The sequence below is a fragment of the Strix aluco genome, chromosome 5, assembly GCF_031877795.1.
Source record: "Strix aluco isolate bStrAlu1 chromosome 5, bStrAlu1.hap1, whole genome shotgun sequence".
Classification (NCBI taxonomy): Eukaryota; Metazoa; Chordata; class Aves; order Strigiformes; family Strigidae; genus Strix; species Strix aluco.
This window is the reverse complement of record NC_133935.1, coordinates 75,201,713-75,212,354: the sequence shown is the minus strand read 5'-3', so window position 1 is coordinate 75,212,354 and position 10,642 is coordinate 75,201,713. Positions and strand designations below refer to the sequence as shown.

The 10,642-nt window shown below is 42.2% G+C and overlaps 1 protein-coding gene across 1 annotated transcript; it reads left to right on the top strand.

The window, feature by feature from the left end:
* Nucleotides 1-315: 315 nt before the first annotated feature.
* Nucleotides 316-9,470, top strand: PSMC2 (proteasome 26S subunit, ATPase 2). The gene is made up of 12 exons (XM_074827879.1): nucleotides 316-488; nucleotides 2,615-2,652; nucleotides 3,861-3,942; nucleotides 4,995-5,094; nucleotides 5,446-5,577; nucleotides 6,204-6,276; nucleotides 6,421-6,516; nucleotides 6,774-6,938; nucleotides 7,432-7,519; nucleotides 8,258-8,460; nucleotides 9,004-9,100; nucleotides 9,195-9,470. Exons 1-12 carry the CDS (start codon nucleotides 419-421, stop codon nucleotides 9,350-9,352), a joined length of 1,302 nt encoding a protein of 433 aa, XP_074683980.1. The 5' UTR covers nucleotides 316-418; the 3' UTR covers nucleotides 9,353-9,470.
* Nucleotides 9,471-10,642: the final 1,172 nt, after the last annotated feature.

The window sequence follows — 10,642 nt, the reverse complement described above, 5'->3', positions numbered from 1 at the left end:
CGGCGAGCGCTTCCGGGGCGGCGGCGGCGTGCGGCGGGATAAGCGGCCCGGCGGGGCCCGGCCCCTCCGCCGACCCCCTCGCCCCCCTGCCTCCTCCGCGCCGCCGCTCCGCAGCAGGACCGGCATCCGCGGCGGGGCCCAGCCGGGGCCGGCAGCAGCCGAGCTCAGACCCGCGGCTCGGGGCGGGGCGGGTTTAACCGGCGCGGCGCACACAGCTCCGCCGACGGCGAGCGGAACTCTGCGGCGGCGGTAGCGGTGCCGGGGGGGAAGGAGATGCCGGTGGCGCGGGGCCCGCGGCGCGCACGGGCCGGTGCACCCTCCTTTGGTGTCCCCCCGGCGCGGCGCGGCCCGGCCGGAAGCCCCGGCGGTGCTGCGTAACGCATCCGGGGCAGAGCGGGCCGCGGACGGGGCCGCCAGGATGCCGGACTACCTGGGCGCCGACCAGAGGAAGACTAAGGAGGAGGAGAAGGAGGATAAACCCATCCGCGGTGAGGTGGTCCCTGTGCTCGTGGCGGGGGAACTCCCCGAGCAACGCCGGGGCGGGGGCGGCGCTGCCGGCCGCCATTTCGGTGCCGGGAGCGGTGGGGTTGAAGGAGCGCGGCTGGAGGGAAAAAAAGACGTAAAAATCCCTCTAATGCGCTTTCTGGCGCGGCGCCCCCGGCCCGGAGCCCGGCCTCGGTCGGTGCCGCGTCTGCGGCGCTGACGGGGGAAGCGGCCTAGGGAAGGAGAGGGCGGTGGTGTTAAACGTAAACATCAGTCAGGTTTTTCAGGATTCTGAGGGGAAACTGCGGGAGGTCAGGTCCGCGAAGGCTGTTGCTGAAGCCGAAGGACTGATCGGGGAGCGGGTAGCAAACACCCGGGGGGGTTGTCAGCGCCCGGCCGGTGCTGCGGGGGAGCCGCTGGCCGCCTGCGGCCCGGATCCACATGCTGCTGTCTGGCCTCGCTGTTTCCAAGGCTGAGGCTTTCTTATAAAAGGCTCCTAAAAAGCTTCGTTTGCTCTTCGTAAGACAAAAGGCCTTTTGTGGTTTAATGATTAGCTAAAAGACCAGCCTAATAAAATGCGGTAATTTCTTTTTCTTCCCTGGTGGAGTCCTGCAGAGCTGGCTGTCCAATCCTGTGCGCTGCCACTTTCATAAGTCATTCAGTGGAAGCGGGAGAGAATGAGATGGCAAATCTTTCTGGAGATACCAGCATAGTGTGAAAATTACCAGTTGCTCCTCGTGTTTGAATTTCATTTGCCTTTTAATTTCATGTTAGTAAATATTAAATAATGCATCTGGAAGCAAAAGCAATACTATATGTAATTAGTGATGGACTTTGAACTGTTCCTGCTCAAGAAAGATTTTTGAATTGTAGCAACAGTGTTTACTACATATAAAAAAATCAATGGGTTAGTACAAATAATCGGGAAAGAAATAAGGATCAACACTAAAAAAAATCTTCAAAATACTGTATAATACATGCTGCACCCAGATCTTCAATACTGTGTGGTTTGGACTCCCTCTATCTTAAAAAGGTACAGTGGAATTAGAAAAGAGAGAAAACTGAGGCCAGGGATCCTTAAGGTGAAGGCTGTCATTTGGTCTGGAGAAGAGATAGCTTTTGGGGGAAGGCAGGGAGAGTGTTAAAGGTCTGTTAAATGTCAAGTGATATGGGAGTAAATAGGGGATGACACTAATAGTTATATTTTTCTTAGTTAAGTGAGAGAGTTCACTGGAGCATTTCTGCAGGACTCTGTGCAAAAAGCTTACGCATTTAACAGCTCACACTGCTTGTTCTGATGCAGGAATTATGAGGCTTAGGTACAATTTTTAGATTCCAAGTTTAAGTCAAGTAAAGGAAGCACAATGCTGATTTAAACTGGGGGATTCTTTCCTGCGTATTCTGCTGAAAGTTGTTGAAAGTTTACAGGGATACAAAAATTTTTGCATAAGGAAGATTTTTTTAAGGGCTCTTGGTAACAACATGTGACCCAGGAATGGGAGCTCACTATGTATTTGCCACGTTTGTAGACCATTCTGTTGGAGAAGGGATACTGGGCCAGAGTGTTTATCTCATCTGGTACAGCCATTCACATGTTTTCCATTTTATAATACTAAAACTCAGCATGTGTTAGTTACTGATTCTAGGCTGCTTTAGTAGTTTATGGTAGTTTTTTGTTACCGGGACCAGCTTAGATTTGGTTGCTGATTCCTGCTCACACTGGGCATTTTGGAAAAGAGACATCACTGGTAGAAAGTGGTGACAGTTTTTCACTGATGTTTAAGAAAACATGTTAAGAAACAAAAAGTTACAAAGACGAAGTTTTGATATCTTCAATTCCTTCTCTGTGTAGTCACAGGTCAGTAAGCTACTCTGAGCAAGGCAAAGTTTAAGTAGTTTGCCTGCTGTGAGCTGTGGGTGGTACAGATTTTTGGACTGAAGAGAGTAGCTGGAGACCCTGTTTTGTTTTTCTTGACTGTCTGATACTTTTTTGTTCCACTTGGGTTAAGTGAAAAAGTAGAAACTCAAGAGAATCCCTTTAAAATACATGTTTTCATCTTGTAGAAGCAGAATTGATACTGCTGGTTTTGTTTTTAAAATTGGAAGCTAAGTCTTTCCTGTCTTGTTTCAGCTCTGGATGAAGGAGATATTGCCTTGCTGAAAACATATGTAAGTAGCATACATATATATATATACACAAGAGTGTTAAAGAAAAAAAAGCAAGTCCTGTTAGGAATTGAATGCAGGAGTGGAGGGATGTGTACTTAGTAAATCTGCTTCTCCTAATGCTTTTCTCTCCTACCAAAATCTTTTCTCCCTTTCTGCCTTCTGACGAGAAAGCCTCAAACCAAACCCTAAAAAAAATCCAGTAGATTTGTTAGCTTGAAAGTAATGAAGGTTGTTTTTTCCTTCTGTTTTTGTTTTGTATCTCATAGCTGATTGTCATAGGGGTCTAACAGCAAGGGCTTTTCTAGGGCTTTTCGCTAACCAATTTTCTTGCATTATAAAGAACAATAACAGCCCTTCTTCCATCAAATTTACTTGCTTTTAGCCATCAAGTTAAAAAACTGTTAGTGAGCAATCCATGGACCTTGTCAAAAAGAATGTAATCTTGGGAGGCATTTTCCACTGACAATAAGGCTTAAAATGCAAATCTTCACTCCACCAGAGAGTACAGTGGGTCTGTGAAACTTACAACTTGGTGTATGTCTGCATTTGGGTATGTTTGCCAGAAGTCTGAATTTTGTTGACACTGAGACCCCTTTACAAAGCTCTGAAATATGGCTTCTGCCCACTGTGGTGGCTTCTGTGTTGCCAAGTTGATATCAAGGAGATCTTATAGAGGAAATCCAGATTCAGCTCTGCCTGCTTTAGGCAGGGCAAGATAGTAAAGCATTTTATCCCAGGCAAGAATCTAGCTTCTGATTTGCCCCATGATCTTTCTGCTATCTTCTGTGGGTGATGGAAAGGTTGGGTAAAGTAGTTAAAGAACTTGAACAGATGATTTTCAGATAATGTATACAGATAACGTATACAGAATTCTATTGAGATACAATTTTTACTAAGTGTTTTTTAAATTTTAGAAAAAAAACAACTAAAAAATAAGGCTGAACAGGTTTAAAAGAAAAACAAGTCCTTGAAGTTTACAAATGTGGAAAATTTCCACTTGCGCAATTGGTTGATTGTGTGTAGCTGCACTCTGTTTTTGCAAACAGAAATATTGTTACTGGAACTTAATACTGTCTTTTTGGCTGTGATCAATAGTTGGCTGTTATACCAAGACAGTCTGCTGAACATCTTGATGCTTAGCAGCTATTGGCATTTTTTCCTAAACATAAAATAATTTGAGTTACGAAATCTACATATTTGTTTTCCAGGGCCAGAGCACATACTCAAGGCAGATCAAGCAAGTAGAAGATGATATTCAACAACTGCTTAAGAAAATCAATGAGCTCACTGGTATCTTTCTTTCTTAAGATAACTTTCAATAGAAGAGCCACATATACCAAAATGAGTGTTTTAAGGAGCTGATTTTAAACAACTTCTGCATTGGTTTATTATTGTTATTTTTCTCAAAAGAATACAATTCTTTATTTGGTAACCTGAGGTTTTTGCTTTGTAGGTGATGGTCTTCTCAATTGGGCAGGGCTAATCTGTACATATGATTATCTAATTTTGTAGTTTAACACATTTTTATTCAAAAATGTAATTTTTATTTATATGGTGGCATGAAACAAATGCCCCTTTCTCACTAGATAATTTCTTGTGATTTGTGTCAAGTTGCGTTTGAATAGTGAGTGAACTTCATAGACTGCAAAACCCCAATGTATTAAGTAGTGGTGCCAGTCCTTGTATAAGCAAAAATGTGTATCAGAGCAGTGAGCATTTAAAATCAGCTGGTTTAAAATCAGCTGATCGGTTATGACAGAATAAAAATTGTTTCCTAACTTTTCTTTGTTTTGCTGATGTATGTTTGTTGCCCTGTTACTAATCCTCTAGTGGCCCTCAGTTCTGCCAGGAAGGCTGTAATTTCTCTTTTCCAGTAAAATCCTTGATTCTTTCAAATACATCATGGAGATGGTACTTTTTATATCCATGGTTTGGAAGATTCATCAAGTTTCTCATCTGTGTCAATCCTTTAGCTTCTGATATCTTGCACTAAAGCTTTCCTTGAGTGAAAGCACTTGCAGAGTTCCGCTCCTTTTCTGAAACTTTCAGAAATACGTTTCTCTTGATATCTCTGTCAAGCTTGGTTGTAATTGTCCCCACACTGCAAAATTGTATTAGAGGATGGCTAGACTGGTATTTGCCTGTTCAGCTGGCACAGTCACGTAAGCCTCATTTCTTTAGGAAACTTGGTTTTTAGGAAGTCTATCAAAGATGTGTGTGCGTGTGTTTTGGAGGTCTCTCAGAAAGCTTCCTGCAGGGTTACGTCTAAGGTTTTTGGTGTGGGAAGGATCGCTGACGTACGGGTTAGCTGCTTCCTCCTCAGCTGTGTGTGTTGTACATAGGAATCAAGGAATCCGACACTGGCCTGGCTCCTCCTGCCCTGTGGGATCTGGCTGCAGATAAGCAAACTCTCCAAAGTGAGCAACCATTGCAGGTTGCAAGGTGGGTGTACTCTTCCTCTTTGCAGTGGAGCTGCATAGTGTTAAAAATGTGACTTATAGCTTATGTGTAGACTTTTTTTTTAAAAAAGGTTCATGCGTTGTGCATACTGAAAGTGCTTTTTTACCATTGTATCAAAAAGGAACCGTGTTGTGTTTGATGATGTGTTACGTACTTCATGCTTATACTTATTCCTATAGTTATTGTGTGATGCTATAATAATAGAATCACAAGTACAATATCTATTTCAGTGTATGTGGAAAATATGACTCTCTCATCTTGATGGTTATACAAATAGCAAGCCAGCCAATTAGTTTTTCTCCCTGGTGGTGTTAATTGTATGTTCTGTATTAGGTGTACAAAGATAATCAATGCAGACTCGGAGGATCCCAAGTACATTATCAATGTCAAGCAGTTTGCCAAATTCGTGGTGGATCTCAGTGACCAGGTGGCACCTACTGACATAGAAGAAGGCATGCGAGTTGGGTAAGCAAAATCTTTGTGTTCTTAAGATTTTTCCTGGAGACAAAGCTTCCTCATCTGATCCATTAGTTTGGCATATCAACAACTATCATTTCATACTTTTGCAGTGGTTGAAATTGTAACACTAATGTCTTTCTGTTGGAAGACAGTAATTTACCTGCATGCTATGCTGAAATATTTTGATTTTGATGTCATTCTGACAAAAACTGTGCATCATGAACGGAAACCTTTCAGTTTGAGCCCCAATAGTCCCAGGTTTCAGGGAGCCTGCGTAGCCTGCTTCCTCTGGCTGGCTGCACAGTTACACACAGGGTGGCTACAGGACATGTTCGCTGAGGAGGTGAAGCTCGTTACTTTTTAGAATCAATATTTTGCCACTTTGCTCTGTGGGATATTTCAAAATGTAGTTTTCAAAATACTTTGGAATTAATATTTTTGGAAACCTTAAACTTCCCTGCAGAAGGAATTTCAGTTTCTAGCCCATCTGACTGTTAGCTTTCAGGGCTGGGCTGTCTTGATGCCAGAGAAAAGAACAGTTTAAGAATTCAGCTTTTAATTTACAGAGTGTTTTATACATAACAGTTTAATTAACCGGTGTTAAAGTAATGGTCTTTGTGTTTTCTCACCAGGGTGGACAGGAACAAGTATCAAATCCATATCCCCTTGCCTCCAAAGATTGATCCCACAGTCACCATGATGCAAGTGAGAACTGCCTTTACTTACTATGACATTGCTTTGTCTTGTAATTTTGATTACTTTGATTGGATTTTGTTCTGGGCTGTTGAAAGCCCAGAGAGATGCACAGCATCAGGGTGTTAACTGCTTGCTCATCTTTTTGTTGTGCAGGTAGAAGAAAAACCAGATGTCACTTACAGTGATGTTGGTGGTTGTAAAGAGCAGATTGAAAAGCTGAGAGAGGTGGTTGAAACCCCTCTGCTTCATGTAAGTAACCTCCAGATTGAAACTTTTATTATTTTGAAAGTATTCTGGTCATCTGCTAGCATTTGAAAAAAGCAAGAAAAAATATTGTAGCTGAATGTAAACACCTAAATAAAAGGGAGTCTAGTTTTAAAGTGAAATCCAGCCAAGCCTGGCTTATATTGTTCTTCATTGATGATTTTCTTTATGTGCATCAAAGAGTATATGCAAATTATGTTTAATTCACACATAGCCTTGCTTTCTGTTTCCCACCATTACAGCCTGAAAGATTTGTTAACCTTGGAATTGAGCCTCCCAAAGGAGTACTTTTGTTTGGACCACCTGGTACAGGCAAAACGCTTTGTGCCCGTGCCGTTGCTAACAGGACTGATGCCTGCTTCATCAGAGTAATTGGATCTGAATTGGTGCAGAAGTATGTGGGAGAGGTAAGAGCAAATGGAGTGTGGAGTGATTTGCAGATTTCCAGTCGTGGGGACCAGAGGCCATAGTGGGTGCGGTGGATGAATGTACACGAGGTGGGGGGGAGGAACTGTCAAACAAATCGCTGCAGATCAGGCAATCAGTTATGAGACCTGAAGTATCTTGTCATTGACGAAACAGATTTTGCAGCACAGAGTTTAGTCTGCGGTTCAGGAGGACTCTAGGATTAGGATTCTATTCCGAACTCTGCCACTTATTTTTCAGTTGGCCCTGAGAGAAATGACTTGATCTGCACTTCTGAATTTAAATTAGCAATTTGTCTCTGCTTTATAAATTGCTTTAAGATTTGTGAATGTTCCATTGTATATATGTGTACAAATGAGAGAGTTTAATCTTTGGAAATTTAGACATGTTTGGAAGCATGAAAAGTTTAATTTTGATGGTTTTCCTTTAACGTGCCTTGAATCTTTAACAAAATCTTGATTTTTTTGCTTTCAGGGAGCTCGAATGGTTCGTGAACTCTTTGAAATGGCCAGAACTAAAAAAGCTTGTCTCATATTCTTTGATGAAATTGATGCCATTGGAGGTATGTTTGTAGTATCTATAGCTCTAATCTCACATGAGAACTTTCAGGTTTTCTTTTCATGTTGTAATTCTTTATCTGTATTGCTGCATTTCAAGAAATGTGCTTGTAGATACCTATTTAGCAAAACTACTACCAGCATGTTCCGTGTCTGGGCAGCTATCAAGAAGTGATTTATATATCTTGAATGTATTTAGCCCAGAGGAGGAGACATTTTTGCATATTTGGAACACCCAGATTATTTGAACTTCAGTGAACAATCTCTGTGTTATGTTGCAAAAAGTACTGTTAACTTAAAGCCCCTTCAGCTTCCGGACTACATACTAAACCTTTATTACTGCCTGAAAATTAATCTCAAAAAAAAAAAAGGTCCTTTGAAAATAGAACAATTTTTACACAGACAAGGTGGGGAGGATTTGGTTGAGGGGGAGGCAAAACAGACAAGCTACACTTATAAATGTCAGCAGCTTGGCCGGTTATTAGGCAGGGAGATAGGCCCTTTTGTACTAAGGATGAAGATACAGCGCCTGTTGTAACGGATGGGTAACACTGCTCACTCTTTGTTTGAAATGTGTAATTTTCAAATAACCCCCTCACACCTTTTTTTAAACTCATCACAAATATTTGTATGTAACTTAAAATTATTTTTCCCAGTGTCTTCTGTGTAGCAGCTGCGACACCTCCTCCAGGCTCTGAAGCTCCCTCTTTTATTTTGTAAAACTCGTGTGTCTTCCTCTCCAGGGGCTCGTTTTGATGATGGGGCTGGGGGTGACAACGAAGTGCAACGTACTATGCTGGAGCTGATCAACCAGTTGGATGGTTTTGACCCACGAGGCAACATCAAAGTGCTGATGGCTACAAACAGACCCGATACTCTGGATCCAGCGCTGATGAGGCCTGGCAGGTTGGATAGGAAGATAGAGTTTAGCTTGCCTGATCTTGAGGTGAGAATGCTTTCTTTCACAGCTAAGTATATTCTGATATCAGAGTGTTTCTTCAATTGGGGCATTATTGTCTGGAAGCAGTTTACAAGAATTAACAAAAGCAGCACTCTTCATTTCCGTGAAACTACATGGAAAGCTGGGGGATTAAAGATGTGCCAAAAAGGTTTTCCCACACTGCACAGATTCCATCCCTGGCCAAGAAGCTATGGTAAATAGCTGTATTGACTGTATATTCCTGACTCAACAGATAAAGAATCACTTAACCAGATCCATGATTTAGTTCTTAAGTTAGAATGTGTTTTGTTTGGCTCTCTTGAGAGAGATTTCTTGAGGTACTTCTACCATTAAAGCTATTTTAAAAGTTATTTTCTTAACTTAGTAACGGACACGTTAATACGCTAGTCCAGATATGGGAAGCTATAGTTGGGCAGCAAATAAAAGTTTTATTTTCCATCTGTCCTTGCTCTGGATATGGACAGCTGCACAGTAGAGTCACCACCTCTTTCATACTGCGAACAATTCTGTCCTTCATCCTTTTTTCAGGGGCGAACTCACATATTCAAAATACATGCTCGTTCCATGAGTGTTGAAAGAGACATCAGATTTGAGCTCTTGGCTCGGCTGTGCCCTAATAGCACAGGTAAGCTGAATTTATTTTTTTTTTAAACAATTTTCTGTATGCTTCATCTCCACTGGTGGTCAGTGTTGAATTTGTTTGTCCCTTTCTTTCAAAGGGGCTGAGATTCGCAGTGTCTGCACGGAGGCAGGCATGTTTGCTATCCGAGCGCGTCGGAAAATCGCAACAGAGAAAGACTTCTTAGAAGCAGTGAACAAAGTCATTAAATCGTATGCAAAGTTCAGTGCTACCCCCCGCTACATGACCTACAACTAATATCTTGGGATGCTTTTCCTGTTCCTGTTGTTAAACTTGCTGTGAAGCAAAAATCCAAGTGCAGTAGTTCATGTTTTGTTCTTGGAAGCTAAAAATAAATGGAGTATTTCAAACAGGAGCTGTGAGTTCATTATGAGTGTGTTCTACACCAGTGGAGTATTGCTGCTGTAGGAAAAAAATCTCAGTGAGATTCTAACAACACAGCCTAAACCAGTGAGTATTTTAAAACCAGATACCTGGGCAATGTTAGAAATCCAAAGTTTAGATCCCTAGTGACCATTTACACCCCAAAATTTACCATCTAAGCTGTAGAGGTGCTGAAAGATCCCCATGTGACTGCAGTGTTTGTGGGTGCACCCAGAAATGCTTGTGTGATGCTCAGCACCGAGATGTAGGTGAGTCCCAAGAAAACTCGCAGAAACTGAGCTGAGGAGAAGTCAGACATAGCTCAGCTCAGCTCCAGTGCTTGGTGGTCACTGGCAGTGACTGCCCAGCTTAGGGAAGACACGAAGGAATGTTTTTTCTCCCCCTAGGTGAACCCTCTGGTACCATCATAACTTGTTTTTCTTCAGTGGTTTTCTTCATCTCTTTTGCTGAGATTATTTCTTAAAAAATAGTAAGTGGGTCAAGAAGGAGGAAGTAGTAAGCATAATTTCTTAGTGCTAAGGGAAGGAAGATTCCTTTTTCCTGCTCTAAAAAAGATTATTAACAGACATCAGTCTACTAAGGAGCACTTTGATACATTGTATTTCTTGTCTAAGATGCTACTGTGCACAGAGGAGGACCCTGATTGCATCCTGGTGCTCCGGTAGCTGGGCAATAGCTGACAGTTGTTGGCGGCAGGCAACGTTGAAAGGTGGATCTTCACTCATCTGCCATGTTCCTACGGAGCTGGATGGTTTGGACAATGAAAAGCAACAGCCTTTCGTTGTCTTTTGTTCAAGTGTTGCATTAAAGTTTTTTTGAGGGAGGGTGTGGGAAGAGCTCAAAGAAATAACTGGGGGAAAAATGCTTTTGGGAACTGCTTTGTCTTGGTCTTTATCAGGTCTCATTGTGATATAACAAACATCAATTTATCAAGCTTAGATTGTGAAGCTACTTTATTTTTTTTGAAAGAGGAAGCATGTGCAATAGGGAAAGAGGGTATGTGGTGTGTGAACTTCATTAGGAATTTGGCCAGTGTCGGTAACTTGATATGCAAACTTAAGCAATCCTGTGGTTTTGCCCATACCTCCTTGAAAAACTGATCTCAACTGTTATGTGTTATTTTGGTAAGAACATTTTAGGGAG

Excerpts from the sequence above, each read along its gene's own strand:
- PSMC2 (XM_074827879.1), top strand. The coding sequence starts at position 419 with ATGCCGGACTACCTGGGCGCCGACCAGAGGAAGACTAAGGAGGAGGAG. Across the intron at positions 6,517-6,773 it reads TTGAAACCCCTCTGCTTCAT|CCTGAAAGATTTGTTAACCT; the intron begins GTAAGTAACCTC and ends CCACCATTACAG. Across the intron at positions 8,461-9,003 it reads TTAGCTTGCCTGATCTTGAG|GGGCGAACTCACATATTCAA; the intron begins GTGAGAATGCTT and ends TCCTTTTTTCAG.